Source organism: Phasianus colchicus, chromosome 14, assembly GCF_987193195.1.
Source record: "Phasianus colchicus chromosome 14, bPhaCol1.hap1.1, whole genome shotgun sequence".
NCBI lineage: Eukaryota > Metazoa > Chordata > Aves > Galliformes > Phasianidae > Phasianus > Phasianus colchicus.
In genome coordinates this window covers 19,914,649-19,942,063 of record NC_143449.1, presented here as the reverse complement: position 1 = coordinate 19,942,063, position 27,415 = coordinate 19,914,649, and the positions used below count along the sequence as shown (strand labels likewise).

General features: G+C 50.4%; 1 protein-coding gene across 7 annotated transcripts; it reads left to right on the top strand.

The window, feature by feature from the left end:
• Positions 1-15,015: 15,015 nt before the first annotated feature.
• Positions 15,016-27,206, top strand: LOC116229483 (G protein-coupled receptor 83-like). 7 transcript variants are annotated; one of them, XR_016471201.1, is made up of 7 exons: positions 15,034-15,099; positions 15,201-15,644; positions 17,005-17,818; positions 18,571-18,696; positions 19,792-19,937; positions 22,435-23,350; positions 23,973-27,206. XR_016471201.1 is itself a non-coding variant. In XM_090150552.1 (6 exons), the coding sequence occupies exons 3-6, from the start codon at positions 17,435-17,437 to the stop codon at positions 23,027-23,029; spliced, it is 1,251 nt and encodes a 416-aa protein (XP_090006678.1). In that variant the 5' UTR covers positions 15,016-15,099; positions 15,207-15,644; positions 17,005-17,434; the 3' UTR covers positions 23,030-27,206. The 7 variants fall into 7 exon arrangements, 6 of the variants coding, with proteins under 6 accessions (XP_090006678.1, XP_090006679.1, XP_090006677.1 ...); XM_090150552.1 differs by having other exon boundaries at positions 15,016-15,099; positions 15,207-15,644; positions 22,435-27,206; XM_090150553.1 differs by having other exon boundaries at positions 15,033-15,099; positions 15,251-15,644; positions 22,435-27,206.
• Positions 27,207-27,415: the final 209 nt, after the last annotated feature.

Below are 27,415 nucleotides of genomic sequence, written 5' to 3'. Positions count from 1 at the left end.
AGGCTGGGCTGCCTCGGGAGGAGCAGAATGAAGGGCACAAACCTCACCCTTACCCTGCTCCCCTTACCACACCCATCACAGCCCCATTTTCCACTGTTTTAGCAGCTGACAGCTGAAGACATAAACTTTGTCTCCTTTGAATTAATGCTGTGGTAAAACTCATCTGAAACAGCGCAGCAAAAATCACATCCACACCTCACCAACATCTACACACCCTCAATACTGAGAGCAACTGCCTCATGTTTGCAAAGTTCTGGGAGTGTTTGAAGTGCTGAATGCTGCCGTTCTGTGCCATCCTCTCTTCCCTCTCCTCCCACAGATGTGCTGTCTGTCTCAGTGTGATGCTGTACTGCTGGGCAGAGAGGGGCAGCACAGCTGCTACGAGTTTGCAGCTTGGGTTTGGATCTCACCCCTCACCTGTTACATCAACACAAGAGAGAAAGTTTCAGCATTTCACAAGGCACAGAAATCTTCACAGCTTTCAGCTGAAATGTGACGTAAGAACAAAGCACACATTTCTCATGTAGTTCATTTTTCTTTTCCCCTCCCTCATCATTTCTATCTGAAAGGAAAAAAAATATGGGATGTTATTAAAAATACTTAGAGCTTACCATCATCTCGAGTTGAAATGACATTCAGACAGCTGCCTTAATGCACACTGCAGCTCCTGTCACATAACTCGCAGTGTTGGTTCTTAGGAACACAGAGAGGAAGGTCATCAAAAAGTTGATATATTCAGATGAAGTACTGGCCAACCAAGATTGTTCCGAGCCATTCAGCCCAGCTGCTCTGATTGTGCAGAGGTGCTTCAAGGCACAGAGGCTGAAGGCAGAGCTTTATGGGAAGGAACAGCTCTGCCCACGTCCCATAACTGTTCTTAGACCTCCCTGGTGCAGAACCCATGTGGGAAGTGCCAGCCATGCCCAGGGCTGGTTGTGCTGCGCTCCTCTGGTGCCCAAAACTGTGCAAAGCTTGGGGGTTGTGGATGCCACCTTTCCCCCTTTGCTTCGCCTTGCTAGGATGTGGGGAACAAAAGCTGGAGCAGGAGGGGGGTGGATGCTGCTGCAGGAGGGGGCATTGATGCCATTGGTGCAGCAGCTGCTGTGCCCGGAGGGGTCACCACCTGTTTGTGTCGGAGCAGGTGAGGTGGTGCTGTGCCTAATTGAGGTGCACTGCTTTAAAAAATGAGGCCTTCTATCGTTCCAAACTCAGAACGTGCATCAAAGTCATAACATGCTGGCAGCAAAGTGAGGCTGTGGATGCTGCTAAATGAGGTGAGGAAAGGAATCAAAGCCCAGAGATGATCAGATGTGTCTTTGCTAAACGAAACCACTCTATGACTCTGATGGCTGCCAGCTGGGGTGGTGGCAATCCTCTCCAGGTGCAGCTGCGTGCACACCAGCAGGCGGCGTGGTGTTAGCACTCATTTCCCTGAGCCCCCACCTCCCATGGCTCCTGCTCCCCAGCACCTGCTCTGCTCTCAGCTTGTGGCAGAGCTGCTGTGCCCTGCTGGCACGGAGGGGAGGTTGCTGCTGCAGCACTTCCTTCTGACTCATTCTTTTGTGCCTCTCTTCTGATGTCCTCAGTTGGTTCTTCTGCCCTGCAGGAAGACCAGTAACGATGAGCTTGCTTTAGGAAGCTCCAAAGAGTGGATGTTGAACCACGTTCCTTGGGGTTTGGTCATGAGAGATACTATGAGGATTTGGGGGGAAGCATCCTGTATGTATTTAGGGAGAGCCAGGACCCGTGTGCTGTAAGCACAGATGTCCGGCTGGTGGCAGAAATCTGAGGCTCTTTGCCATGCCGTGTGCCTCCAGCAGCAGCTTCAGGTACTCTGGGAGCCACTTCTTGTGTCTGGAGCTGAGCTCTGCTTTGCTCACTGTCCCAAGGGGAGATGGCTCCTGTCTGCACAGCTCATGGCTAAGACTGAAAGGTGAAGGTTTGTTTGTTTTTTTTTTTTTTTACTTCAGCTGTGGTTCCTCTTCGAACAGAAGAGAAACAAAGCTCAGCTTTGCCCCAAAATGTCTCTTTCTTCCTGGAAGGATTTTAATCTGTTTTACTCTTTGCAGTTTTGCAGTCTGTCTGTTGACATGGTCACTGCTGTGACTAAGTATGATTTTTCCTTTCCTTAATTTGCTGAAACTCTTTGAGCTTTAACAGCAGCTCCTGAAGCAAAGCACCTAGCAGTGTGCACTGCCTTATCTCCTAACTCTAGGAAACTCACACTGAGATGTGCTCAGCTCTGCAGTAATTACTGTGGGTGTGTGTGTATAAATGCCAGTTTCACTTTCTTCATGGCCCAAAATTTCTTAAATGAACTGAATCTTCTTCTTCCTTCTGGTCTATTAAAACATTTCTCCCTCCTTGCTATCAGAACCTCTTTGTGGCTACCTGAGGAGATACCCCCAGTATCTCTCCAGCTAAGTCAATGCAGAATGAGATGTTCACCTTTCACATGGAGTCCCACTATTCTCATATTAGGGCATCCTGGCCCCAGGTTTACTTTTCCTCTTAATGTATTTTGCTGATTTACAAATGTGGTGGCAATGCTAATTCATGGCCTGAAGCAGTGATGCAGCACCTGGTGGGAAGGCAAGGCCAACCCAGGGGAGCTCAGGTGCAAGCAATGTACTGAGTGATGGAAGGGATGGAGGCAGGATCCACCCCTGCACAGCCCTCATTTAAGGGTTGGCAGTGGAGGTGAGGGTATCTTGCTGGAGGCTATCCTGCCTACCTCAGGTCTTCTAAAGGTAAGTGGAGCTTTTTCCTTTGTTTCTGCATCCACAGCTGTAGCATTTGGGCTTGTTCTCATCTGCTGCAGCCAAAGGCTTTGCCACCCTGCTATTACTGCTGTACTTTCCATCACGTAGTACTGCTGTACATCACATCAAGTTACAGTAAATCTGTATATTTCAGTAGGAATAAGGTAATGATCTGAAGCAATACAAAGCTGTGTTGTCAATGGGGCCCTCAACCTTCTGAGTAAATGGGAAGTCTAAAAGATAAGCACTGGCTGTGAATTTTAAAAGCCACTCTGGCACCTCAATGGCCACTTTTCTAATGAAGTGTAGTGTAGAAAAGGATCTCATAGAGCGTCTGGAGAGAAGGCAGAGAAGAGGGTTTCCAGGAAGAAGGAATAAAGAGTTTATAAGAAGCAGAGCTGTTCTAAATAAGCGTTCTTGTTCGTGTGAGCTGAGACAATATTAAGGTGGCAAGAAGCCCATGAGGAATAAATAGAAATGATGCTGTGAGTCACCAGCGTTCCTTTACTGCTCACATCACAGCAGGAGCAGAACATCTGGGCAGCCTCATTCAGTGGGAGGCTGAGCAGCTGCCAGGCAGGGCTGAAAGGCGCTTCTGAGTGCTTCCATCCTGGGCACGGGATCTTCCCCATGCTCCAAATCCACCTTAGAGCAGTATTGGTCTCCTCAGTTCCACAAAATGTAGCACGGTTTTAGAGAGCACAGCTGACCCTCCTGCACCCTTGAAAATGGGGGTGTGCCTGTGGATGCATGTCTGTTTTTATGTGTATAGGTGTGCAAGCCTCATTTGAAATACAGTGCCCTCATAGGTAGTGTGCATGAGGGGCAGAGCTTCCCCAGGGTTTCAGGGACCAGCCGTTAGATCACAAACAAATTTAGTTGAGGATCTTATATGGGATTGGATCACATTTTGGCAGCTGTTGCAGTTACCGCCCTTCCATGATGCCTTGCAAGTGAGAATAAATAATCAGCAGTGTGTCTGGGACGTTTTTCTGCTCAGAATCAGACCCAGAGGCTCTCCAATGGCATCACCAAAATAAATCACCCCTCTCCAGAATGGATGATCACAGATTTTTTTCTCAATTTTCCAAAACATGAAATCCAAACCAGGTGTAAGGAGCTTCTCTGTTCCTCAGCAGCTTTGCCCGCTGCCGTGGCCTATTTAACTGCACCCTTCCTTAGCATCTCTTAGCATCTCTTAACATCTCTGCTGAGAGCACTGCAGGTACAGAGTTGTGGCCAAACTGTGAAGCTCAGTTAAGTGGTGAAGGAATGAATTACTGGTAAAACAGCAAAAGTCAATGAAAATAAGTGTGGTTCATATGAAAACAGAACTTGTGTGACAATCAATAAGCTGGATAAATGTTACCCAGATTTGGAACCACTTTTGGCACAGATCCTGTCTCACTCCCTCTTCCAAAATCAGGCGAGCCCAGAGGCAGGCGGAGGTTTGGCTGTCTCCTAAGGGTTTTAGGTCTGGAAGCCTCACAAGCACTTATGTGCTACGTCCCAGTATTTGGGCTGACCTTCCTGTGATGGCCTCTGCCTCTCCATGTGGCTGTTGGCACCTCGGCGCTTTTGGTCTCTTCTGCCCTGTCCCTCTTTTCTCTCTGGGTGAGGCTGTCAGTAGTCCCAGGAACAAAGCTATGGGGGGAGGAGGATGCAGTGTTCCTTTGCCATGATTAATGGGCAGTGTTCTTGGAGCTAATAAGAGTGTTGTCTTTAAAACAACATTCATCAAAGGAAAGAGCTTGTTGGTTGCTGATTTATGAGGGAGAGTGACTACCCTCCCTCTGTAGGCTGCTAATCCTGAACTGACTCACTGACTAAAATTGTTTAAGCCATGATATTCCTGAAGTATTACGTTTCAGATCAAGGCTTAAAGGGCGAGGAGCGTAACTGCCTGCCGCCCTTCTGCACGTGCCTCCATCCGTCTTGAGGGAGTACTGGGGCAGCAGGAGCACACCCCAAAAGCTCCAGTGATCAAAGATGCCTTTCTGGGTGCTTCCAATAATGCTAGTTTCTCCCATCTTTTCCCCTTTCCTTTCAAAGAGGCAGCATGCTTAGCAAGTTGGTAACTTGAATGAGGACAAAGGGAAGTTCCTCCCACCAGAGTATGCTCGGGGCTCGGTCAGGTGAGATCCCACCGGGCACGTGGACATCTGCAGGCAGAGATGGAGCCGTCCTTCTGCCTCTGCTTGTCCAAGAGCGTGCCATTAAATCCTTCGCCCGGCACGGGGGGGGAGAGCAGTTCTTTTCGGGATGATCTCCCGACCCAGGTGGGCTTTGTGCTGCGTGCTTTGCTTCCCTGGAGAGGGCTCTTCAGCGTCTACCCACGCAGGAAGACTGCATCTAGACACAGGTACTCCAGAGGAATTCTTTTCTACTTCGTGGAAACTGAAAATCATCCCAAAGAACTTCAGGTGCTCCGCGCGCTGCCTGAGCGCTGCCGGCTCCCCTCTCGTCCTCGGCTCCGTGTCACCTCCCCGCCATGGCCGCCAGGTGGCGCTGCGGGCCGCCCCGCCGCCCCGAGGTCGCTGTGGAGGCGCTGCCGAACCGACCCTGCGGGCCGCCCTCCTGGCCGGGGAGGACGGGCGCTGGAGGGCTCTGCTTCCCCCCGCCTCTATGGGCTGAAGGTGCCGGCACAGACCTTCCTTTCACTGTGCTCCCGAGGCAGAGCCTACAGCGGCTCAGGGTCTTCGTTTAACTACAAGATATCTCGATTTCTTTGCTGTGTGGGACCCAGAAAAGCACTCTGATGTTTTCTGGGCCTCGCTGTTCTCAGAAGTGGGCCAGGAACATGACCGCAGCCCGGTCTGTCCCTCACCAATGAGTGCTGAGTATCAGAGAAATGTCATGAATTCCACTCAGCCTTCAGTCAGTTGATCAAATGAAGTCATACCTCGTGCTGCAAGGAAGCTCTGTTAATGGATATGTTTCTTGGAACAATAAATGCACATCAAAACGACAGTGCAAAATGCATTAGAGAAATAACATCCAAACTCAAATGAGAAACAGGGAAGGAAAAAAGTGACATTGTTGTGAAATGTGACAGTTTGCTTCAAGTCTGAATTAATACTGATGCGATGTTTATATCAGAGAAGTGTGTGCCCTAGCCTGCTGCATGCACTCTGCTTTGTCTTCTGGTTTTTGAAGACTACAGCATCCTATGGACACAAAGTGCTGAACAGTTTTTCAGGGTTATTATTCTTTGCTGACTGAGCTTGAGCAGATGTTCAGAAATACCCTTACTGACACCTCCTCAATCTCCATTCTGCCTTTTGGCATTCCGGGCTTCCGTGAGTTGATATGAGTTTCCAGTATATGCAGCATCCAGCACAGATAGGCGCTGACTGCAGAGAGGCAGCACTTGTTTGTTCCAGCATCAAGCACAGTCGGCACGCTCTGTGCGACTCGGCCCTGTGACAGCTGGGGCACAACGAACTGCTCCTGTTTGTCCAACACGTCACTCAGCAAAAATAAAAACAGCTGAGAAAGCTTCACTTCTGGGAAGCCGGCAGATACTGCCTCTGCATGTCAGAGCCGTGCTGGTGTTGGGGAACGACGTTATCGCTGCACCTCGGTGTGCTGCTCAGTGCTCACAGCTGCTCCCTGGGCACAAAGCCCTGATGGGGGCAGAGCTGTGCGGGTAGCGGCTGGTTCCACACCGGAGATGTGGGAGGTGGAGCCCCACAGCACGGCTGAACAGAAAATGGAAGCTGATGGAAGGCTGCATTCACTTCAGACATTACTGTGGGTCTGCCTGGCAGAAGAGGGAGGGAAGGAAGAGTTCTCTAACTGTTATAACACTCGAATGGTCCCAGAATTTGTTTTAAAAGGTTGTGTGGAATATAGAAGGTGAGATGTGAGCACAGTGCAGCAAGGAACTCTATTGGTTGCCCAGAGAAGGATGGGATGCAGGTGGATGGACCTGCAGCTGTACTCCCTTGTTGTCTGGTTCTACCTCTGTACCTTCAGCAAACCACTGAATTTCTCAGCTTCCCCTTCCCATAAACTGAAATTAATGGTAGAAATGCCTCTGCTTCACAAGAGTGCTGGGTATGCATTAACACATGCTGAATAACGAGACAGAAGGCACGATGTTAGGATGAGATAAAATTGCTGCAGAGGAAACACATTTTTTAAATTGCTGCGGTCTCAGGAGTGAAATAGCTGGGCATGATGGGTCTAGACTGGGGAATACGAATTAGATGTCAGAGACATCTGGGAGTTCATGTGATCTGGACTGGAATGCCGATAGCTGAAGCAGCAAGAGTGTGGGGTTGTCTTCAGGGTACAGAAAAGTGTTCGTTCTTTCACTGTAAACGGAAAGGAGGTCCTCAAGTTAATAATCCTAGTGATGAGTGGGTTTTGTCCTTTCTTTTTGAGTTGGCAAATTTAATACTAAGCCCCATGACTTTAAGCTAAAAATTCATAGCAGACAAATGTGAGCTCTCGTGCTTTCTGCCCTCCAGCATGGGATGCCTGGTCCAATATTTATTCCATCGTTAGGATACACACAGCACCAGAGTGGGGATGATAAATGAGCAATTCATACTGTTGGACTGGATTTGGAGTTTGCCAATCATTCCAAAATAGTTCCTGAGTTAGTCTATCGCTAATCACCCACTTTCACCATAATTGGGAGGCCAAGAAGTTCTCGCAGGCAGCGCATGAGACATAGAGGGGAAAATGATTAAAACAAAGCCAAAAATACCACCGCATGGAGTCATGAGTCAGATGCCGACCTTTCACGTAAACGCCGTGAAGAGGCTGAGATCGGGCGGCACCGCGGGGCTCCGGGTGGGAGGGAGGGGCGGGCGGACACCGAGCTGTGCGCAGGAGGGACGGGGCGGTGACAGCGCACGGGGGGTTCGGAACGGGCTGCTCCCCGCAGCTTCGTGCGGTGTCGGCACGCAGCAGCCTTGTGAAATTTTTAAGCTTCCGTCGGTCGGGCTGTTACGGCCTCTCTTCATACGGAACACGCAGCTCTCTGTGAAAGTGACTGCGAGTGACCGGATTTCGGAGATCTCACGCACTGTGAGACTCCCTGCGAACCTCCGAGCTGGCGCCAGGGCGGCAGAAGTAACAAAACGCTTCTTACGTCCGCTTGGGCTTTTCTCCCAGTTGCAAAGTCGGAACAAACTCCGCTGGCTCATGGCTCGGGCCGTAGGGAGCGCAGCACGGAGCGCAGCACCGCCCGCTCGGCGGCATGGAGATAACCCTGACCAATCCTTCATGGCTCGGCCTGGCCTCTCCTTTGTGCCCCCGTGTTCCACACCAGCGGCCGCCACCCGAGCGAGCGGCCGGAGCCGTGCCGTGCCGTGCCGGGACTTCTGCCGCGCTGTCCCTGCAGCTCCGCGCGGAGCCCCGCACCGCCGCTACGGAGCGCTGCTCGCGAGACAGGCGGGGGAGGAGATTCCAATCGCGTTAATCAGCCGGGTGCCGACCTTACCCCTTCTGCTGTAGGAAAACATTTCCTTTCGCTCCCTATAAAAGATAACAAACGGTTCCGTCCTTCGGTCCCTGCCAGATCCTCGCAGGGGCAGAGAAGAAAGGCCCCATCCCACCCGGAGCAGAACACCGCGCACGGAGCAGCGCCAGAGCCCAGCCGTACCAGCGGTGCCGGCACACCGCGGCCCGACGCTGCCATCCGCCCCTCGGCCTGCTGATCCCAGGCACTGGCAGATCGGCGCGCAGAGCCTTCAGAGCCGAGCAGACACAACAGCAGCGTCCCTTTGCAAGGAATGGGCTCTGCCCACGGTCACCGAACCGCCGCAGCACGAAGGGCAGCAGTGCGATTAGGCGGCGATGTGGCACCGGCGGCACTCGGTGCGCTGCTGCCCTGCGGCTGCGGGGATGCCCTGTGCAGCTCAGCGGTCAGCAACGTCTAACCGAGAGCTGGGAGATGGAAAGGGAAGTTAGAAAACGGTCTTGATATTTGGTTTCCAAATCCAGAGTCACCCTCTGGGGTCTGCTGGTGTTTGGCCATGGATGTTTCACGGGATCACAATTTTCTCCCTCCCAGGCAGAAATTACTCAGCCAGATAAAACAAGCAAAAGATACCGGTTGTGCTGATTCAGGAGGAAAAAATTTCCCTTCTATTTTAGCAGCATTCCAGCAGGAAACTGCAGGGCAGTTTGCCACGGGCATAGAAAATGGGATAGGTTATATGTTATTCAAGAATTTGTGGGTGCCCATTAAGTCCTTTATGGCCTGAAGTCTGTAAGTCTGTCTAGAAGCTCCTTAAAGAATGGGATAACTCTCCTTACTTCAATAGCAGAAGGAGCTTAAAGAGCAGCCTGGGACTCAGTGGAGTCTGATTTACATCTCTGGAAACGGGTTCTCATTTATACCATTCAGTGGCTGTTTTTCACAGTGATGCAGCTGAAAGTTCTAGTCCCCACATCTCGAAGTGCTCTGGTGTTTCAGTAGGAGTTAAACCTTCAGTTTGCACCAGAAGGCCTAGTCTGCTCCCCACGTAAGGATAACAACTTATTCTCACCTGCTTTCTGAAACCATGAAGTGATTTCTCCCTCCTATGAATCTTTCCATGCTGTCTCACCCCTCTGCTGGTGATGAGGCTGTGCCACAGTTCTGACTCCTCTGAGCACAGCAGCTGCACTGTGGGGGTTCTGCTGCAGTGCCCAGAGCTGCCCTTTGTGCCTCTGCTGCCCTCAGCAGCTATTGCAGTAAATGGTCTGCGTTGATCAGAAAGAAGGTGCTGTGTAGTGATGCTTGAAAGCACTGTTTCTGAGCTGATGAGAGTTCAGCCTTTTAGGTGTTACTCTCAGCTGACTCACAAGGACAGAGCCCTACATTCCCTGGGGCCCTCTGCTGTATCCAGAGCTGTGTCTGAAGATGCTGCTGCCTTGGAACTCCCTGCAGCCTCGGCACTTCTTTCTGGCAGTGAGCTGCTCCTTACATGTGGGAAGGCTGTCAATTTATAATCACTTTAAATGCAGGCAAAGCAGCATATTGGCCTCTCTTTTTTTTTGCAGCCCCATGTAGCTGTAACAGACTCTTTGGCACCATTTTCTCTTTTGAGATAGACAAATACTATTCCTGAATCAGAATGGAAGAGCTTAGGCTGCAAAAATAAGCAGGGGACAGTAGCCCAGAAGTTTTCCTGTGCTCTCGTTTGAGGTCTCCAATGTTGACAAGAGATGACTTTTCCTAACAGAAGGATTTTAGTGTTCAGTTCCTTAGCTCAGTGTAGGTCAGTGTTGGGTGCTGCTCCTCCTGCTCAGCTGCAGCAGTGGCCACAGCAACCCGCCTGGGCTGTCAGCTTTTCACTTAGATTATACTCTGTTCATTAACACAACCAAACTGAATAGAATGAGGAAAATTGCTCGCCAGGCCCTGCATTTGGAATATATTTTCTGTATGAAAAGGAAAGACCTCTTTAGTTTTAATTGTTCATACTCTTAAGCTAACAAAGAGAACAAAGTAAAGAGAGGTTCACGGCATTTCTCCTCTGAGGCCATCCATGCACCTGCAGGAAAGATTCGGCTTCTGTGCTTGCCAGGCTAATTGGTGCAACAGAAGACACAGAACATTAACATGCATTTAAATTCCAGGCTCAGCGTAGTCATAAAAAAGAAAATATGCTTGAAAGATGAATCCACCTGATCCCAGGGCCACTTGATAGTAAATGCGTCACATGAGGGAGAGAAAAGCAGAGGGGACTTTATTTGTGTTGGGTTTTCTAACTGAGGTATCAGCTGGGGCAGGGATGAAAACTGGAAGGAGAATGGGTGGGACCTGAGCTCTGGGTTGGACAAGATCTGCACGCACAGATTAATCAAGGAGGAGCACTGGGGGGCAGGAGGAGATCCAGAGGGATGGATCCCCTTAACAAAGTTTTCCTGCATAGCTGCAGCTCTGCAGCCTCAGAACAGCAAAGTGCTTGCAGACAGACTCGTGTTCAGGGCTTGTGTTCAGGACTGAAGGGGGAATGAGCACTGAGCCTTCCACCACAGGCAGCAGGGCTCCGTGTGGGTGCAGGAAGAAGTGCACTGCTCAGTGTTGCTGCGTGGTCTCATGATGGACTCGGGTGTTTCCCACCTGTGTTACTGTATTTTCACACACTGTGCACCAAAAAGTAAAATGTGCTCCTGTAGATGAAGAAGTAAATGTATTCGATAACTGTATACCACACACAGAAAGTTGCTGACCTTTTCCATTTCTGTTAGCAGTGTTTTCTGTTAAGGAAAAGGTGGATTTGGTTTCTTTTTCCGTCCTGTATTCCAACACCTGTTACGAGGAAGGACTCAATCAGGGCTGTGAAAGACTTGGAGGCTGCGGGAGCCACAGCTTTACCCCTGCAAAGGAAAACGTCAAAAGGTGCCGGGCTCTGCTCCTCCCATCGCCAGGGCTGAGGGCTGCAGTGTGCTGCTGTGCCCTGAGCTGCCGTGGGCACAAAGGTGCCGGCAGGAGCTGCTGCTCTCATTGCTCTCTGCTGCCTTCATTCTGCATGGAAATCGTGCGGCCAGCTGTCAGGTGGGGACAGAATGCGCTGTTGATGGCAGTCTGTATGATTGTAACGAATAAAAAGGACCAAAAAGAAAAAAAGAAAAAAGAAATGGGGCTCAAATCCAGTCCCAGCAGCTTCAGTAGACAATACCCACGGGCTCAGGAAGAGGGCAGATTTGCGTTGTCATATTGGCATTCTTTGTTCTGTCACCCAAACCTCTCCGAGTTCAAGGACTATCAAACCCATTTTAATGCCTTTCTTTTCCAGCCACTCTGAAGTTCCATTATTAGCCCCTGTTACATACTTGACATTTGTAGTTTGAATAACAAAGTCTAAATTGTAACTGTCTACAGAACATCAAATGCAATTGCAATTGCACTGTTGTCTTCTTGTTTCTCCCATTGAAGCCATTCTTATGGATCTTATCCCTCCACCCACTGGCTTATAACCATCATAGGCTGTTTGAAACGTATGCTAATGGCAGACTTTAACCTGAAATAGTGTACATGAAAGTGGTGCTCCCATTTACACGGACAGCTGATGCTGGATTGCACTCTGATCCTGGGGAAAGTGAACCTGACTGTCACTGATGTTCGGACTGCAGCTCTGCTGCCTGAGTCTGGGTTGAAATTCAGACAGCAAAGGAACTTAGGTTATAAGTTCTGTTTCAGATGTGAGCCATCTGCTGCTCAGCATTCCTTATCTTCAGCCCAGGTTGGCACAGCTCCACTCAGCTCCACGGAGGGAGGCTCACAGCTGTGGCACGAGAGCTGAGCTCTGAGGGCATGGGGCTGATGGGAGCAGCCTGGTGCAGTTCAGAAGTTATAAATTCAGTCCTTGCTGCCCTGTGTGCACCCGAGCTGGCTTTACAGGCATTGCATGAGGGAAAGGTGAGCAGCTGCACACACTGAGCAGTGCCTGTGGGTGCCATGCACGGCAAATGGTATTGCAGGGCATCAGCTTCACCTTCTGTACCTCAAAACATAATAATGGTAATAAATATCAATATCTGAGAGCAAAGGAGCTTTTTTTGTGGCTCCAAAGTTACAATGCCTCTGGTTTCATATCTGTGCATCATCTCTGCATTTCTCCAGAGAGCTCCCAACCCTTCAGGAGACAAAATAACCTTCTGGCATTTAACAGTAAGACACCCAAAGGAAAAATACGGAATGCCTTTAACATCTTCAGCTGCAAAGCCTCCCCAGACACGTGGGCAACTTGCATTTTGCTGAAAGAAAACAACACAGAAAACCCCAAACAATTTTCTTCCACAGCTCAGGCTGCTCTCCCAGCACACCTGGACAGCTGAGGGATGGATGTGGGGGAACTGCCATGCAGACACAGCAGGCAGTGCCCAGATCTGCTGCACCATCTGCTGGGTGGGAGCCTGGAAGCCACGGCACAGCACTTCTCATTGGTGTGAGTTGTGTTAAAACAGCCTGATTTCAGCTAAATGCTTCAGGCTGTGCCTTTGGGAGCATAGCAGGCTGCCTTCTATCTCTGCTCACCTGTCTGCATGCAGGAGCCAAACACAGCTGAGGGTCAGTGGGGATTATTGTGAGAGGACGATAGGATGCAGGGATGGGACTGCACTGAGCTTCATTCTGAGTGTTTCTGGAGGTTCTAATGCATACCTGTAAATAAATCTGAAGAAAGAAAACGTGTCTGAGATCCTGCCGAGGGTCTGATTAAACTCATTGCTCTCATTTCTGAATGTGCTGACAGTATAAAGACAACACCACCACATTGGACAAGACATGAAGCACACACAGGTTTATAGACAGGATAAGGCAATGGCTCTTCAGATGCAAGGAATCTCATAGTCCAGATGGAAATTACTTCAGAGGAAAAAAAAAGAAAAAGCAGGCCTACAAGATCACTTGTTGTGCAGAATGTCCTCACGTGCCTCAGGCAAGAAGGTACAGTAAATACAGACTTCACCCATCTTCTACTGAAAGCAACAGGAGGTTTGTCACAGGTTTGGGGTGGGCAGCACTTGGACCCCAGGAAACATCCATCCCATGTACGGCTTTTCCCTCTGATGGGAGGGATTCCCTTTCAGAGCAGTGCCCCTGCTATTTATTGCAAAGATTTTCACTGGTTTCTCCAAAAGCCTCTGGCAGATGCAGCACCAGCTGCACCAGGTGCCCAAACTGCAAAAGTGTGCAATTATGAAAAGGTTGATCACTGTTTATGTGCTTTGAGAGAGTTGATGTGGCTGTGGCCAACTCCAACCATACGGTAACACAGAACACCTGACTCTGGGAAGGAGACATGGGCTGGGTTCCCCTGTGCAGAGGGAAAGTGGCTGCAGACGGAGCCACAGCACAGAGGAGATGGGAGGAGGACAGAATCCAAAACCTTTCTTCTTTTTAATAAGGTGTGAGCTGCACATGGTGGAAATTGACAATGACTACAATCTCCAGTTCAAACACGTATCTTCCAATATCTGTGCCTGAGACCAAAATCACCTTTGTTTCTTGTGAGGCTGTGTCTGTATCTGCCAAGAGGGATTCAGGCATGGGAAGAATGCTTATTTAAGAAGAATCTATCAGGGCTGAAATTCCATTAAAAGCCTCACCTTAAGATTTCAGGGTTGGAGATCGTTGTTAATTGCATTACCCCCATAATGCAGATGCTGTGTGCCCCAGGGATGCTGCAGGGCTCCGTGCCCGCAGGGCGCCGCGGGGCTCTACACAGCTGGGATGGATCCGGATCCCCGTGAAATGCACAGAGATCTCCACTGAGCCTCCAGTCGGCCTTCACAGCACTGCCCTGTCAGAAAGGTGCTGTAGGCACTGACTTTCTTCACCTGCTGTTCTGGGAATTAATCTGCGGAGATCAGACTTCCATCCTCTGCATCAGGGGTGTGTGCGTGGGCAGCCCACATGGATCAGTGGGCAATGTGTCTTTGCTGCCCCTGCTGATGACTTTTGAGATCATCCAAATGTCTCAGAACAAGAAGAAAAGAATCCTGTTCTTTTTTTTTTTCACAAGAACTGGAGAACAGCCTGTATCCAAAGAGATGTGACCATTTCACTGCATGCACTGAGCATCCTGTCTGCTTTATTTCATCCTTTTACAATAAGGGAATGATGTTTGTGGACCACGAGGGCTGCTACAAAAGAAATGGCTCCTATATTATAATGTTGGCTCACGATGTCAGAGGTGGATGTTGGTGAGATGGCAGCAGAAGCTCAACCTTCCCATCGATATTCCATCACATTTTATTGCTGTGTGACTGATGGCAGCAGAAAGGTGGTCTGACAAAATGGTGTCTGACATAGAAGTACATACGGAGCAAATGGGTGGCACTGAATTTTTCTATGCAGAAAAGATGGCACCAATTGCCATTCATCTTGCTGAGCATTTATGGAGACCAAACAGTGGATGTGAGCACAGTGAGGAGCGGGTGGTGCATTTCAGCAGAGATGGCAGCGACAGTGGGTCACCTCCACTGGTGCAGATGTTTATAAGCATGGTATGCAGCTCTTGTTCACTGCTGGTGAAAACACACAGTTTAACAGTGGTGATTATGTTGAAAAACAGTATTTTGCAACTGAGAACTTTCTCAAATAGTGTTATTGCACTTTTGTACCTGTTGGAGTTTCCATGGAAATAAGTAGGTGTACAGGAACTGTTGAGTTCTGGCCTGAACCACTGATGGATTGCCTGGGCAAAGGACCCGGTCAGCCCTGGGAGCACAGGTGAAGGCAATTCGGCTGTGTGACAGGAAGGGGTGGAACCTGGCTGCACCTCTCATAGACCTCATGGAAGGGGTGACTCCCACTGGGGAAGGATCTCTGGGTGGAGATTCCCTCTTGCAGGGTTTCCTCGTGAGCTGAGGTCTTCAGAGACAGGTGAGCACTTTCCGTTTGTAACATTGTCCCATCCATGTTAGTCCCTTTTGCTATTTCAATCCTGTATCACCTTCCCACCACGTTAATCTTTCTGACTGTAGCAATAGGAGGCGCGACATTCAGAGCGACCTCCGCTCTCCTCTTCTGCTAGGAAGTCACAGAGGAGCGTTCCCACACAGCTCTCCCATGTAGGAAACTTCACTCTGCCTGACCTGCCCACGAAGCACCGACGGCACGTCGATAAATGAGAGCAGCCCCCGAGTCGCGGCGCTGCTTTCTCATTAACCTCACGGACACCCGCGGACGAATCGCGCTCCCCGCCGTGCTCCGACCGCTCCGACAGCCCGGCAGGGAGCGCGCCGTCGGGCTCTGCCTCCGAGCGCCGGTCTCCGCTAAAGCCAGAGGAGCGCAGCGGGGCGCGGAGCTCCGCGCGGCGCCGCCCCCGGGCTGCACGCGTGGGGCGCGGCGGCTCCGCGCTGTGCGGGTCCGGCGGAGCTCCGAGCCGGGGGGAGTCCGAGCCGGAGATGCCGGCGGCGGCACAGCCGGTAAGTGATGGGGAGTTTTTCTCCCGCTGTTATTTGGAGGTTGTTGGGAAACTGCGTTTAACTCGTGCTTGGCGACCTGTGTGCTCTTCTCTAGAGGTTTGCTCGGTTCAGGGCGCGAAGCGTTGGTTTATGTTTAGAGTTCAGATCATCTGACAGACGGTTGTCGGTGAGGTGTCTTTAAATTCTTTGTGGTGGAAGGTGAGCGCCAGAAAGGGCTGAGCTGGAGCCGTGGGTGCTGCGGCTGCCTGTGGGCACCTGGGGCAGAAGGGTGGGGAAAGGTTGAGCTGGGTGGAATTTCCCTCTCTGATCCTTCAGGTTACTTGAAGTTATAAAGCTTAAGGCTTATTGCATTAAACCGTGGTGCAGAGTGCGTGCACCTCCCCAGGAAAGCAGGATGCTGTCCCTGTTGCACCTTTGCTCTGCCAGTGCTGAGCTCCAACAATTGCTTCAGCCATGTTTGACTGATACAGAAATTCCTAAGGAGAAATTCCATGCTGGAAAATCAGGTCACAGCTCCATCATCTCCTTAAGCTCTCCTATTCCCCTCAGTCATTTGTCCCTGAGCCTCCCTTGGGAGAGATGAGCCATGAGGTAGGCCAAGTCAGCAGCTGAGAACACACTTATTTGATTTTTCAGCTGGCTCAGCTCCCTAATGTGTTAGTACAGGGTCCTCAGTGTGGGTCCTTCAGCACCCCGGTGGGTGTCCATCCAGGTGGGTGCAGTTCTGGATGCTCGCATTGCGGCCTCCTGACATCTTGGGGAGTTTCTACAGCTCTGAGAGTGCTGCTTCTTAATCCTGCCCTCCATATGAGGTCCGCTATTTGTGTACACAGCCATGGGGCACAAAAACAAAGCATCTTCTTACTGAAATCCTGATGCTTTCCAAACAACTTTCTCCTCCTGTGTGCTGCATAGCTGGAAGTAATGGTGTGAGTGCTTCTTAAGTTCCACCTAACAACAACAGATCAATCTGAAATCACCAGAAATATCTAAAAATGAGAAAAGAAGGTTGAGAGGTGAGTAAGTAGTGATTTTTATTCCTGCTGAGTTTTCTGATGCACTGTGCTGGTTTGTATATGCTATGAGGGTGTTTTCTGACCTGTGTTCCTCTTTACTGCCGAGTGTTGCCTTTGCTGGACAGATCGCTTTCTCACTGGAAATGAAACTGAACAGAATATAGCTGGTTTTCTGTTTTTTTTGTTTGTTTGTTTTTTGAAAAGTATGAGGTAGACTGAAGTTAAATTCTGATGTGATTTTCAAGTTCCGAACAACTTCAGGGTAATTGCTGGGGCTAGATGTATGCAACAGCTACCTGTGCTCTCAAAAATGACAGCCTAAATGGATTTGTTTAATCTTTCAGCAGAAAAGAAACAACTGTTTTGAAGTATGGGATGAGAGCAGCACCAGAACACCGTCCCTGAAAGTTGGAAGAAAAGTGCACTCATATGAGAATGAATAAAAATAACCTGACAAATGCCCATTCCTACATGTGCTCTGTGTAACAATGAGTTAATCTCTCCAGCCCACTATTGCAGCTCCTGGTATGTGAAGGAGTGAGAGTGCACGGTCCCAGACCAGTCCTGTTCAGAGGTCTTTGCTGTAAATGCTCCCTAGTGCTGTTCCCTGGGAGTCCGTTGCACCTTTGAGGCAGTGCACCTACAGGCATTGCTCACAGTGCCAGCTGCATCTTCACCAGCTTCCCAGAGAGCTGAGCAGGTGTGGCTGGTGGACCACTGCTGTGTCAGCAGCCCTGTGATGCCCTGCTGAGCAACAACCTGGGTTCACCCACCATGCCTCATGTGCCGCTTCCATCCCACCAGGCACAGATAGCAGCTTATCTTGAGGAGTTCGACCATTACTATTCCTTGACTAAACTCATGTCCATCTACCAAGCAACCAACAGGACCACCTTCAACTGGACAGACAGCCGCATTGTGGAGTGGGAGAAGTTTGCGGAGCTGGCTCGATACGAGCCAGAATCCCAGAAACCAACTGTGAAGGCTCTCCTGATCGTGGCGTACTCAGTGATTATCATCGTGTCTCTCTTTGGGAACGTGCTGGTGTGCCATGTGGTCCTGAAGAACAAGAGGATGCACTCGGCCACCAGCCTGTTCATTGTCAACCTGGCCGTGTCTGACATCATGATCACACTGCTCAACACACCCTTCACTCTGGTAAGTGGCACGCAGGGCGGTCCTGCTGGACAGGGGCACTCACCCCAGAAATACGCCGTCCAATGGTTGCTGTGCTAGAACTGAGGGGTGGACCCAACACAGCCAAGCCTAATGGATGGATGGCTCTGCCAGACAGGTAAAGCACCATCTAGCAAACTGTGGGCTCCCTTGGCTCTATTGAACTCTATTTCCTAAAGGGCTCTGAAGTATCTCTAGCTGTGCTGACAAACTGCCACAGATCAGGAGAGCTGCTCAGGGACTGCAGAGTGGGAGTCTGGGTGTATCAGTGCCATTGACATGCATGCAGCAGGACTGCAAAGTCAAACTTAAGTCCCACGGTTCAAAGCCATGTGGCTGCTGGTCATAGCTGGGGGAAAAGCAGCCAAGTCTTTCACAGTGAGCAGCTGGGTGAAGACTTCAGTGAAAGCCCTCCAGATGTGCAGGGAGTGGTACAGGAGCAGGGCATGGGCCACTTTGTCCAAATATAATTATTAGTATAATAAACAAGTAATTACTGCTGTTTGTAGATGTTGTTTATATGGATAAGCTGGGTGGGCTGCAATAGCACCACTCATTTCAACTCAATATTTTAACTTATGAGCTCTTATATAAGGGTGTTTCAACATCCCACGTTGCTGGTTTGGGGATTTTGAGGGGAGCTGCCCAGCAGCCAAAGGGCAGCAGCAGGCTCAGGTGCAGCCCAAGGTGTTCCCTGGGGGTTTGGCTGCTGATAGCTTTTGTTTTCTCCTCAGGTTCGGTTTGTGAACAGCACCTGGATCTTTGGGAGGGCGATGTGCCACGTCAGCCGCTTTGTGCAGTACTGCTCGCTGCACGTCTCCACGCTCACCCTGACAGCCATCGCCCTGGACAGGCACCAGGTGAGGCTCTGCTCTCCCACACCTTATTGCACAGCTCCTCCCAAGCCCCTTTGATGCCAGCTGAGCCATATGTTTGTTTGTGGTGGTTAAAGCAAGCTGGCGTGGCATGACTGATAGCTGTGAGTGGTTTTGTTTGCAGTTGGGAGCCTTGAAAGGCAGCAGAGCCACTGCCAAAATCAAAGCAGTGGTTCAGCTATGCAGGGGATGTTTTCAAGCTTTTCAGCTTCCTAAGTCAAACTGATAAAACACATCTAACATCCTGACCTTAAATTCTGACCTGGTTGCCTGCTTGTTCTGTTCTCAAACAGCACTGGCTGTTTGCACCACTGAGCTGCAGGGTGCTTTGAGGTGACAGCGGTTCTCAGCTCTCTGCATCAGTAAAAAGCAATCCCAGTTAGTGAAGTGTAGCTGCAGGACTGATGCTGGATCAGCATGAAGGGGAGCAGCAGAGTGAGTGGCTGCTGTGGGAATGCTGGAGTGCATGTTGGAGCTGTGAGAAGACATTGCCTATCACTGCCTGCAGCCAGACTGCGCCAGCTGCCTGCTGCACTGAGCACTCCATGTACTGCAGGAGCAGGAAGGAGAAGGTAGACCAGGCCCTGTATCAGGCACTCACTCTCCTCTGCTGTGTATCTACCAAAACAGAATTCTTCGTATGCTGAGCTTCTATAAGCTCCTAAAATCTTTTCATCTAACTCAGGAAGTTTCTATAAGGCTGAGCTAATGCCTCCAGACGGGCAGAGGGCTCAGCTCAGACAAACCACACTTCATTACATAATTCATACTGAATGAAAGGACGTACCCAGAAGTGAAGAAATTTGCATTGGGTTATTTTTTTCCACTTATTTTTACAAAATTTAAAGAAAATGATTCTCACAGAAAAGAAATAGAGAAAAATTTTATCTGAAAGCACTTCTGAGCAGATTGAGAAATTAACCGTTTCCCGTTTTCTAGGTCACTCTGATATGCAGGACTTTCCCCTAATCATGGCTGTTATTTTCTAAATAGCATTAAATCTATCTATATATATAAGACCTCTGCTGTGTGCGTTGGTGGAAGGACTTTGCTTTCCCATGAGACAAGAGCCTTGTGCAGTCTGTGTTACAGGTCATTCTGAACCCACTCAAGCAAAGGATGTCTCTGACAAAAGGAGCGCTGAGCATCGCTGTGATCTGGCTGCTGGCTGCCTGCTTCTCCCTGCCCCACGCCATCTACCAGAAGCTCTTCCAGTACAACTACAGGTGAGCTCCTCCTGGCTCTGAGCCGTTCTGCTCTTAGTGCGGAGGTGGAGGGGTCCCAGCTGCGGGGAGATATTGTGGCACTCGATGCCATCAGTGGGAATTTCTTTGTGTCAATGAAATCTCATTTCCTACGGCAGAGGCTTGGCTGCAGTGAAGAGCCTCTCGGCCCACAGCACTGCACACAGCAGGAGCGTGGGACCTTGCTTTGTTTTCATCCTTTCCCAGGAGGAGACCTGGGTGAGGGGGCTCAGCCTGGCACAGCCGCACTGTTGGGTGCTCACTGGTTCCCTGTGCCTGGTGGGTTTTTCTCCTGGAGGCTGGCTTCCCCCAGGGGCCATTTCTTGTCCCTTAGCACACAGTCAACTCTGTAGTCCCAGAAGGACCGTGTCTGTGTGGCCCTATGCCCAGGCAGGGAGGAAACAGAGCAGGTGCTGTGGTTTGGAAGAGGAAGTAAACCGCATCGTGTAAACATCTGCAGTACATCTGTACTTGTAGAGTGCAGGGAAGGCAGGGAGGGGTGGGACTGCCTCTGAATCAGCCAGGCCTGAGCCCCAGCTTCATGTGCTGATTCATGTATTGTGGCTCCCAAGTGTTTATCTCTCTGGATTTGTGCAGCAGGGCAACCTTCCTCAAAGCAGGAGGCTGCTCTGCACGGTGTTACGTTAGCTGGAGAAGCAGTAGAGAAACACTACTTCTCTCGCAGTGAAGGGCTGATGAGCGAGCAGTGCTGCAGCAGGTTGTGCTGCTGCACTTGCCTGGCAGCATGGGGAGCTCCTTGCTGGGCTGAACACAACAAAAACTTATTGAGAGGAGGGGAAATGGAATTTCACACCCACCTGAAGTCTTCTGAAGTACTGGAAGAAAGTAAAGGTTCTGCTCTGAAACAAAAACCAAACTCTTATCTTCCCCTCTGCGTGCTGTCTGGTGAGGGCACTCATGGCTTGGAATGTCTTCCTGCAGCGCAGCCATTCCTATCAGCACTGTAGGGGCCCATTCACCTCCTTGCGTGGCTTTTTATAGTGGTTGTGGATGGGTTACACAAACGGGAGTGCAGCGTGGGCTTCCACAGCTCCTCTTTGCTTGTGCTGTGATTTATGTGCCCAAGAGGTGTCCTGCAGGGGGATATGAGATCTTCAGCTCTCAGACTTTGTAAACAGAGTGCTGGGTTACTCCAGTGCCCGCGCTGCTCTGCAGCTGCGCTCAGGCTATTACCCAACAAATTGCTTATGAATGAACAAATGCCACTATCTCTTTCACTGCACCTGTCAGTGCTCGTCCTTCATGTGCCTAGAGGAAACCCAACCTCGAGCTGGCATGGGGCAGTTGGCAATATAAGGACTTCCAGGACACGTTATTTTCATCACTGTTTTCCATTCAGTAAAAATGCTGGTGGTAATGTCACCAGCAATAGATCCCATGGCTGGGAGCTGACAGCAGCAGGAGCTGCTTCCCTGGGACGTTAGCCAGGAGCCAGGCTGCAGCCGTGCTCAGAGCGGTGCCCAGAGCCACGGTGGGCATGTGGCCTCTCTGTGCTGCCCATGTGTGGCTGAGTGGCCTTGGGTCCTCCACGTCCTCATGTCCTCCACATCCGCGTGTTCTCAGGTTTGCTGTGCCTTGCCTTGCCCTCTGTCCTCTCTTGCTGCACGCGCCTTCACTGCTGTCCATTTCCAGTTAATTTTCTATTTGTGGCACAAGAGCCGACACTGAGAGCTGAGAACAGGATATTACCGGTATTAATCAATACTGCAGCAAATAGTGCAGCTTGATGGAGGCTAACAAGTGGACAGAGGACGAGGTTTGAAAAGGGCAAAGTGGGACAAGAGGAAAGAGGCAGGAACACAAGGAAAGAAGAGGAGAAAACATCACCAGGAAATAGATCTGTGAGTGTCCCTTTCTCTTAATGCATTTTTGTTTTCAGTGTCTGCAGGAACACCCAGTTCTCTGTGGTGTGGAGGTGCAGCAAGGAGTGCCAACAGAGCATGGATCTGTTGCCCTGAATTGAAGGGATGAGTTGTGTTTCATTAATCTGTCAGATATGAACGTCCTTGTTTTGTCTTATCTAGTCACCAGAAGTTAAACCACTGAGTTTAAGTTTTTTTTTTTTTTTTTTTTTTAAAAAAAAGGGCCCTCAAGAGCAACTTTTCACCATGCTAAGAGGATGTGAGGGTCTCACTGAATTAAAATCTGCTGCAGCTTCCAAGAGGGAACTCTGCGCTGCCTTTCTCAGGTTCTCTTTTTTTGGGATAACAGAATAACTTAGGGCAGAAGGCAGCAACAGCATGCAGTAAGCCTCAGGGTGATGGACACGAGGAAAGGGTTTTCAGGGAAACATCTCTGATTGACCTTTATCAGTTGAGATGAACAATATCTGCCCCTTCCATGTTGGCACTACATCTGAGGCTGTGTCTACGGGGCTGCAAAAACCTCAGCACGTTTTGCCAAATCAGCAGCACCCATCTGCACGTCCGTGTGCTACACATGCCTCTTTGTTTTCAAGGGAAGCCACCGTGCGGAGTCTGTGCCTCCCGGATTTCCCTGAGCCTGCAGAGCTGGTCTGGAAGTACCTGGACCTGTCCACCTTCCTGCTGCTCTACCTGCTGCCGCTGCTCGTCATCACCGCCACCTACACGCGCCTGGCCAAGAAGCTGTGGCTGCGCAACGCCATTGGTGACATCACCATGCAGCAGTACATCGCCCACCACAGGAACAAGAAGAAGAGCATCAAGATGCTGGTGCTGGTTGTGGTGGTCTTTGCTGTCTGCTGGTTTCCGCTCAACTGCTACGTAGTGCTCATCTCCAGCCTGGGCATCAAGACCAACAACTCGCTCTACTTTGCCCTGCACTGGTTTGCTATGAGCAGCACATGCTACAATCCCTTCATTTACTGCTGGCTGAATGAGAGCTTCCGTGCGGAGCTCAGAGCCCTGCTGTGCATGTGCCAGCACACGGCTCAGCCACAAAGCACTGCACAGCTGCCCATGGCCGTGTCCTGCCGCGAGGCCTGGGGGCAGAGAGCTGGATGCATGAAGGGGCCCTCATCAAACAGCGTTTGCTCCACTGTGCTCATCCCAACAGCCAGCAGTGGCCTGTGAACAAGGGTGGCAATGGATGGAGTTTGGCATGCATCTGAAGGAAGGACTTTTGTAGCCAGGTGAACCTCATCTGTAGGGATTCCCCCAGATAATTCATAGTAAAGCCTCCCATCAGAGTGCGGGTGTAGCAGAAATGCTAACTCAGGGGTTGGAGAAGTGATGGGAAGGCAGGGCCAACCCAGGGGAGCTCAGGTGCAAGTGATGTATTGAGTGATGGAAGGGATGGAGCCAGGATCCACTCCTGTGCAGACCTCATTTAAGGGCTGGCAGTGGAGGTGAGGGTATCTCTGGAGATCCCTGTGCACTTGAGGCCTTCCAAAGGTAAGCAGCTTTTTTCCATGGATTCTGCATGCAGGGCTGCTGCGTTTTGCTTATCCTAGCTTGCTGCAGCCAAAGTCTTTGCTACCCTGCTATTATTGCATTATAGCATTACAGCAGGGTAAGGGAAGTCAGCAGTGGGTGTCACACTGAGTCCTGCTGCTCCTCCTGCCCTGGTCCCAGCCCAGGCTGTGTGCTGGTGGAGCAGAGCTCTGTACTGCTCTGGGGCTGGAGCTCCATCTCCATGTCAGACCTCATGTCATTTGGTTCACTGAGAATTTATTTTCATTTCTGTTATAATTACATTGCAAATAAACCTACACAGGCACTGAATTAAAGGCCACAGAATAATTCATCAGGGCTGTAGCATTCACCAACTGGAGAATTAAATAATTCTAAATAATTACTAATTGTTGTGGAAGAGATTTAGTGAAGCAACTGAATTGAATCATGGTTAAAGGGGAGGTTTTCTACAGTTTTGAGAAAAATAGCTTGATTAAGCTGTACTTGGGAGGCAAATGGAGAAAAGAAGACAATATAGGAAAGAGAGGGGAAAAAAAATACAGAGAGACAAAGGATATAAGGACAGACAGAAACCAGATTTGCTGTGTGATTTTGCTTGCAGTGTGGAACAGATGGGCGTTGAGAAGCAGTGCTCCTGCCTGGAAGTGGTGGCCCTTCCCATCACACTGCTGCTCAGAAGCTGCATGGTGGCTGCAGGGGCCATTCCTGCCTGCACCTTTCCAGGTCGTGCTTTGGTGAGGAGTTGATCCATCTATAGAAGGCTGCTGCTAAGCTTCTCCAGTATGTTCCTCAAGGACCCCTTAAGAAAGCAAAGTTTAACTCACTATTTGTCAATAGGTAACGGGATTCAGACCAGGTGATAAGCGAAATAAAAGGTACCCACTGCCTAGTGCTGTAGCAGCAGTGCTAAGTGGACCTTGAGAACAGCCTTCATTGGGTAATGAGCAGGCAGGGGCTTGTTAGTGACCCACAGAGTTGTTTGCTGCTCATAACTATTCAGCTGATTCTCACGCTCCTTGGCATCACCTACAGATTGCAGTTTAGCGTTCACCTGGAATTTCAGCCTGGAGGAGCACATCCCTTATGGGCTATTTATATTGTCTTGGCCGAAGTTTTTAAATACCAAAAAGCAAACATTTCCCAAAGAAATGATAGAAAATGGAAAGCTACATCCTGTCCCTGAAAGCATTCTGTAGCAGCACAGGAGCTGGAATGGCACTCTGGCACGGGCTCATGCACGGCACGGCTTCTTGTGCAGCCGTCAGAGGCACTGACAGAGCCAGCTTGGTGCTGGGTCCTACCTGGAGATGGTGCTGGGTCAGCGTGTATGGCTGTGTGGTAGGAGGGACTCAGTCATCACAGAGCATAAGGCTGTTCCAACCCCATGTTCCTCAAGGCAGGAGTTTTAGACATACACCCACAGGCTGCTGCTGCTGATGGGCTGATGTTTGTTATGCACTGCTTCACGCAGTCTGGAAGGTCAAAGAAATCCTACAAAAATGTGCTGCATCAAGAGGCCCCTTAAACCAAACCTAAATGTCCAACTTGATCTCAGTGTGACTCGGTGTGTCCTTCCATTGTGTGCTGCGTGAAGCACTGTGTGCACAGACTCCATGGTGAGAAGATGAGCTCTGTCTTTTCATGTTTTCTTTCAATGTTCAAGTTATAGCTCAGGCTTTGATGAAATAACCATGGCAACAATAGAAACTCTGATACATTTCATGAGAAATATTAAGCTATGGCTCTCGCTGTAATTCTGAAATGAAATCTGCCGTGCTGCAGACTAATCCTGGAGTATGAGCTGACCCTGGGACTGGATACCACCCCGAGGCTGTTCTGCAGGGCGGATGGGCAGAGGATTTCAGGATTGGGTATTTGGCGTTGAGACGGCAGTCCCTCGCACAGAGCCCAGCAGCCTCAGAGCCCTGCCTGGTGCTGGCGCTGCTGTCAGCCATGCAGGCATTAGAAGGATCTGAAGCTTGTCCTGAGTCCATCTCTGAGATTTATTAGTGTTCTTTTTTGCCTTTCCTTTCTTTAAATGGCTTCGTGATCTTTCTCTGGAGGAATTGAAGATCTCAGTCCAAGCAGCAGGTCTCAGCTCATGCCTTGGTCTCCTGCCAGTCCCCTGCCACGCACACGGCTGTCTCTTGCTGTGAGGAGTAACTGAGCCTTTTTCCCCAGATCTGTAAATTGTAACACGTCTGTATTGCTGAGCTTTTCTCCCCTAAATGGGCACAATGTAGGAGCTGACTGTACTGCAGCTCTGTAAGGACTTTGCTATCTGGGCTGGTGACTATCAATGCCTGATTGAAATTCAGAGCCTCACAGCTCATTGCCCAGAGGCCCAGTATCACCTGAGGGTGCCCCAACATGACAGCACTCACTCAGCAGCTTGCAAGAAGAGGATGGGATGCATGGCAGCCTGGTCTGGTGGTTGGTGATCCTGCACATAGCAGGGGGGGTTGAAACTAGATGATCATTGTGGACCTTTTCAACCCATGCCATTCTATGATTCTATGATATGAAGAAGGAGGCTGAGCTGAACTATTTGGCTGAAGGGCACATCTGCTGTGCTGCAGGCATAGGGCTTCTGGCAACAATTGGCAGGCAGCAAAATTAGGAGGGCTCTCCTGGCTGAGGCCTGCAACAGGCAACAATAACTCCTGCAGTGGCTAAAACCGGTCAAGGTCAGAGCCAGCCCAGCAGGTAAATGGATGCTGATGTGCTGCAGTCATTGCTTTGCCTTTAGAGCTGTGTGTGGGTGGGAACCACCTTATAGAAATCTGCTGCACAGAAACTGCCTGAGCACAGACAGCGTGCAGAGATCCAGCAGCGACGTCTGAGTGATTCACAGCCCTGTTTTCTTGCGTTAGCTCATGCCAGATGCATCCAACTGCCTACAGCAGAGCTGCTGATGGAGGCGATAACAGCACAGCATGGAGGATACCTGAATTCCAGAGACAAATCCCTTACACGGCCCTGCTGCATAATGAACAAAGAAACCACCAAATGCCAAGCAGATTAGTAAAACAAGGCAGAAAGAAATGCACAGTGAGTCATAAGATTAGCTCAGGAAGGAGAAGCAGAGCAGAACTATTAGCAGTTAGCTCTCCAGGTAGAAAACAGCACCCTGGGTCTGTTTGAAGGGGTAGGTGGGAGTGTTCTGAGGTGCAGATCGAGCCCTGGCAGGTGGGAACACAGCTGGGTCAGTAGCAGGGCTGTCTGTCTGCTTGCACTTCTGTGAAACCAGCAGCCTTGTCCATCCTCAGGCTGAGAAAGGAGAGGGAGGAGAACCCCCATGCCTCACAGGGCAGTTCGGGTGCAAAGAGCACACCCAGAAGGAATAGCTGGGAAAGGGTGAGCAGAACTCAGGTAGGTGCAGCAGGGAGCGGCTCTCTGCTCCTGCAGGACACAGCTCTGCCCTCTCACCGACCAAAACTAATGCCCATCTCCCTCCAGCTATTGCCTCCTGCACTGCGGATGGGAGAGCAATGCCTCTGATCTGCCCAGCTTTGGGTGAGGCCCAGGCAGGAGTACTGAAGGGATGAGGGCTGGGTTTTATGCCAAGCATAACACCGCAGCCAGCTCTGGGTTTGATTCAGAATTTCAGAGCCCCACCAGCGCTCGGCAGTAACCCCAGATCCGTGCATGTCCCTGTGCTGCCCTGAGGCCCATTTCCCAGTGCTCCCGAGGCCTTCACTGTTCCCTGCCAGCCCCGCAGCTGTGCCAGTGCCCGTTCTGTTCCATTGCCCTGAGATGATGGATGGGGCAGGCAGGAGCAGCTCCCGACCACTGCAGTGCATGGGAGTCTGTGGGCAGCATGGAGAGACTCTGTGGGGCTGTGAGGTCTCCCTACAGACCAAGCAGCTGTGCTTTGTGTCCCACCACCCCACTGCCTGGCAGCGATTTCACCTTTGCTGCCAGCAGTCGGGGTTAAGATAACACTTTAGCCCATGTAATGCAGATCTGTGCCCCTGAGCTAGGCGTTGCTCATGTTGCCTGCTCAGCCAGGAGCCTGCAGTGCTCCACTGCCCACAGCGAGCT

Bases quoted from the DNA above. Each gene is read 5' to 3' on its own strand.
- LOC116229483 (XM_090150552.1), top strand. From the start codon at position 17,435: ATGCCTCATGTGCCGCTTCCATCCCACCAGGCACAGATAGCAGCTTAT. The intron at 18,697-19,791 runs GTGAGGCTCTGC...AGCCTTGTGCAG, and splicing joins TCGCCCTGGACAGGCACCAG to TCTGTGTTACAGGTCATTCT. The intron at 19,938-22,434 runs GTGAGCTCCTCC...TTTGTTTTCAAG, and splicing joins CTCTTCCAGTACAACTACAG to GGAAGCCACCGTGCGGAGTC.